This window comes from Limulus polyphemus, unplaced genomic scaffold (genome assembly GCF_000517525.1).
Source record: "Limulus polyphemus unplaced genomic scaffold, Limulus_polyphemus-2.1.2 Scaffold5188, whole genome shotgun sequence".
Taxonomy (NCBI): Eukaryota; Metazoa; Arthropoda; class Merostomata; order Xiphosura; family Limulidae; genus Limulus; species Limulus polyphemus.
In genome coordinates, this window is record NW_013670798.1 from 68,902 (window position 1) to 73,922 (window position 5,021).

Consider the following 5,021-nt stretch of genomic DNA (forward strand, 5'->3'; position numbering starts at 1 on the left):
ATACGATTTTCTAAAGTAATTTTCCAAGATATTAAAGATCATAATGCAAATAAACTAAATTTATTAAAAGTAATAGGCTTTATGTTTCTTAAACTACCTACATTTGTCAAAGTATTTATGAATTTTCGAAAATATTCGTCCACTAGTTTTATTGTTGGAATGAAATATAGCAAGACTTGCATTGCCTACTAGGAAAGTTAGTAGCCGGTAGTCATTGGTTTAAAAGGGGCGCACTCCATTCTTCACTTTTTAAAAGTGGAGCAGATGGCAAGTGAAACTGAGATACAAACCACACAGACATACTTGCTGCAGAACAATTTGTCTATAGTTCCTACTACCACCAATAATGGTCAGATACTTAGATGATTTGTTGATAGCTTGGAGGCACAGAAGAAAGTGAAAGAGGCTTTGCTTAGATCTCAGAGGAGCCCAATGTCATTGCAGGAAGGCACTGAGATGTATTATGGGAGATAAATGAATATCACATGCTAATGAATTGCTATTACCTGTAGATTTGATTATGTCACACCATTTTCTTCAAGTCCAATTGTAAAAAAGCTAACTAGGGTATTCCCTGGAAAAGTTCAGAAGCAGCTTAAAATGTAGACAAACATAAAAGCAGTGTTTTCTCCTTCATCTATATATTACTAAAACTCTGAGATTGTTTGTTTGCTTGTCTGTAATTAAAAACAGCACAATATAGTGCCATATTTGTAATGAAATGGGAATAGAAACAGAATAAAACAAGTTTCGTTAAAATTGGGCCATGGGTTATCGAGTTTAGCCCCATTTTTCGGGTCACTTTTATGAAAATTTATAGATGAATTTTAGTACACTAGATACCGGTTTATCTATCTATTCATTTTCCGCCTGATGAATCACTTTAAAATATCTTCTATACAACAATAGAAATTAAATGATGAGATGAAAATATGTTATAACTGCACGTACAAAGAACAACAATAAAATGGACCTACAATATTATTGACTATTTGCAAATAGTAACTATGGAGATGAGGTAATAAAATAAAAATCAAGTCGAGAACAACAACAAAATTTTATAAACGAAAACTTCTTGCAAAGCATTGGCTATTATATTATTTCCCTGTCAATGTTCCCATCTTCATTAAAAGGTGTAAAATGACGAAAACAAGATCTTGAAGAATTTCTCAATAATGTGCCTTGGTTATGGTAGGTAATTCAAAGAAAATAAAGTGTTACTGTTTCTTATTTGTAGAAGGTTTAAAAGGAAAGACGACAACATAATGAACTAATTCATCACAATACCTGAAAACTCTGACTTCACTTTTTTGAAAAATGAAATGGTCTTTCCTTTTACTCCCGATCAACAATCAAATATATTTTCTTGAATTATGAAAAACATGGATGGATTGAAATATTTAATTAAATTATCTCAAAATAAACCTTCATTTCGGTGCAAGATTGAAATTAGCTTGAATTCTTCATAACTTGTGAATAGTGGGTGACTCAATGGGTTATGGGTTGTTCAGTTTATTCTAAATATTAGATGTTCAGATTATAGAGTATGTGTACATGGAAAGTAATTTGTTCTGGCTTACAGAGTAGAAGTTTTCATTTTCAAGTACTATAATATACAGTGATGTATCATTATTATTCCAATATCAAAATTCACTATTTATCACTGACTTAAAATATTAAAGGTGTGAAATACTTAAATAAGACAATGTTAGTAATATCAGTAATAAGTTACAGACAAGAATTTCAAACTTTGTAAGAAACTGTTGGTAAAACTTCTGTATCTAGATACGTAGTTGTCACAGCATCAATATCTAGATACATATCATATTGACTACTATGATGAGATACACACCCTTAGAAAGTATTCATATTGTTGACACCAGATATGTAGTTTTATAGCATCTACATTTTGTATTTCCTGGAATAAATAAACTTAATATTTTTGTGAGTTAAAACAATAGTATATTGCTAGATACTTGAGAAAAAAATTCCAATAAACACAGTGTATTCTTGTTCCAGGTGTTCACAGAGATATGCAATGAACTCACAACCCTGTGCATACTGCTGTTTATGAGGGGGGGGGAATACACATCCAATAAAGGGGTATTTAACATCTTCACATCACAAGGACCATTCTGAGGATAAAATTGCATTAATTGTTCAGTTTTCTGGATAAATATCCAGGCACCATTTATGGTTAATAACTTAATGGCGATACTGATACCCTAAAACCACAACAGATATATTTTGGGTTGCCCAAATTTATGGTGGTTCATGGGGTTTTTTATGTCTTCAAAAATACCATCTAATACCAAACATTTTGGTCTATGATGTAACACCATATAAAACCATATGTTTTGGTCTATGATGTAATTAATATATGCAAAATACGTCTCATAATTGGGTTATATGGTATCCAGAAACTACATGTGCCAAAATTGAAGCAGTATATTTGTAACAAACATTTGTATTGTACATGTCTCTGGGTACACAAAGAGTCTAAATTTATGGTGGTCCATGTGATCTTAAACCTTCAAAAACATCATTAAAAAGAATACTTATTGGTGTATGGCATATTTAACATTTTTGTGTGTATGGGAAATGCATCTAATGAACTGATCTTGTGGTATCCAGAAATTATAATGGGTCGGGATAAAATTAGTTTATTTGTCAGAACATCGTGCCCCCCTGGAGGACTCTCACTTTCAGGCATATGTACACCACTGCACATACAGATATGTTTGAGTATTGAATAGGTAATAAGTTACCTATTTGATATTCAAATGTCAAACAGGGAATAAGTAACTAACTCCATGCTAGTATCAACCAGAGCAATTACAGCATAAATCCAATACACTAAACACTTTGTTGACATTGATTGATAAAATTAGATTAATATAGTTTTCAATTCAAACATAGCCAAAAACTACGGTAATTGCCTACCTGTATACACTGTATAACTTGTCAATCAGTTTATGGTTAGGATGATCTCCTGTGCTTTGTGTTTGTTTTATTACAGATATAGGTTTTTGTTTCTTTCAAACTTGACAAATGCACACACGTACATGAATAATATACGTACCTGCTTATACAATTTTTACTTTTAATGCATATGTACTTACATGGATACATATCTTATCTAGATCACTGGCTTATGTTGACAATGATAAAAGTGTGAATTGATATATTTAGATTTTCAGAATGCACTTGACAGGGTATCACATAAGAGGCTTTTTAAAAAATTATCCTTGTGCATGTGATGCACAAATTAGCTCAAAAACGATTGGAGGGAAGAAAGTAGAGGATTGTTATAAATGGAATGTGGTCAAATTGCATTATTTAATGTAAAAAGTGGGGTACCACAGTGCCCAGTGTTGGGACTTTTCATATTTTTGAATTACATCGATGATGTAGATAAAGGAGGGATCAATAAATTGTCCCTGAAATGTTATGAACTTAGTTGCTAACAATTACTAACTTTATTTGATGGAAATTTTAGTAACTTGTTGTTGTGATGTTAATAAATATGCAGCTTTAATTCAACAACAACAAAAGTTATCCCGAAATACAACTGTTTATAACAAAAACTTAAATGAATTATTCTTCACATTTTATTTTATCTTTATTACAATGAAACCTAAAATAAAAACTTTCACTTACCCAAACTGGTGTAATTTGCCCATTATCCCACCACTTGGAGTTTGTCATATCTTTGTTTAAATCAAAAGTTGCATTAAGTAAAGGATCATACATTTCATTCCCAACAATACCATGAGATTCTTCGTATAATCCAGTTAAAATTGTATAATGATTTGGCAATGTTTTTGTTATGAAAGCATTTTTCATCCAAGGAGCATGAACGCCTTCTCTCACCAAGCGATGCAAATTTGGTGTTGCAACGAGATCTAGATAATCATGTCGAAATCCATCGAATGAAATTACCAAAAGTTTAGGATAAAATGATGAACTTTTGGACACTATTGAAAAATGTAAAATCCATAATAACTGAAATGCATAAGAATTCACTTTTAAAATGCGAGTAAAACTAAAAATATACATTACATAAATAATTAGTTGAACTGGGAATGTAACACAAAATGATTAATATTAAACCTCACCCTTACTACTCCTAAAGCTCGAACACTAAGAACTCAGTACTTCGCGCTACCTTCCAGAAAAAAAAGCAAATTAAATATAATATTACTTTTAAAGATTCGAATTTAAATGTCGAAAGTTGGTGAAGCATTAAAAACTAATAGTAATAGACCTAAAATGTGTGTTAAAAACTAACATTAATTGCTGAGATTGTGTTCCTCCACATTCCTCTTAATTTGTCCATTTCTTATTCAAAATCAGAAGATTGTAAAAATAGCATTTCCGGTGTTTGTTTGTGTTTTATAGCAAAGCCACATCGGACTATCTGTTGTGTCCACCGAAGGGAATCGAACCCCCTGATTGTAGGGTTGCAAATCCGTAGACTTACCCCTGTCCCACCGGGAGACAATTTCAGGTGTATCTTTTAAATTCTCAAAAGTCACTGCCAAAGAGAACTTTTAGTCAGTTGGGCTTGACTATAAAAGTTACGTTTTAAACCCATACATCAAAGAAGTATACCTGAGTAAATATAAGCTCTATGAAATGGCCACTGTAGTATGTAAGTTCACGACTACCTATATATTGTTCACAAGAACATCAATTAAGGGCAGAATATCTGAACGAAAAGTTTTTATAAACCACCTGAATAAAGATACATCTTTGTGAGCAGGGCCGGATTAAGGCCAACTGATGCCTTAACCACAGCCCAACAATGGTTCCCCCTTGACCCTTCCATTATCTAACTAACAAGACATTAAGACATAATAAGTGCTGAATGTGAAATAAGAGATTAAAATTCCGTTTTCTTCCAGGTCAGGCTGCACAACTATATTAAATATGACCTGTTTTTTTTTTAATTTTATTTATTTAACACAAAACAGCTGTAAGCAATATTAGCAAATTATTTACTTATAACTAGGACAATA

At 31.9% G+C, this 5,021-nt stretch overlaps 1 protein-coding gene across 1 annotated transcript in view; it reads right to left on the reverse strand.

The window, feature by feature from the left end:
* LOC106472244 (ectonucleotide pyrophosphatase/phosphodiesterase family member 5-like) overlaps window positions 1–4,129 on the reverse strand; it is a gene marked incomplete at its 5' end in the record, with an annotated part of 41,668 nt that extends 37,539 nt beyond the window's left edge. Inside the window, 2 exons of the mRNA XM_022400844.1 lie at window positions 3,661–3,977; window positions 4,119–4,129. Of these exons, the coding sequence (XP_022256552.1) occupies window positions 3,661–3,977; window positions 4,119–4,129 (328 nt within the window). The remainder of the gene's footprint in view (window positions 1–3,660; window positions 3,978–4,118) is intronic.
* Between the last annotated feature and the right edge of the window lie 892 nt (window positions 4,130–5,021).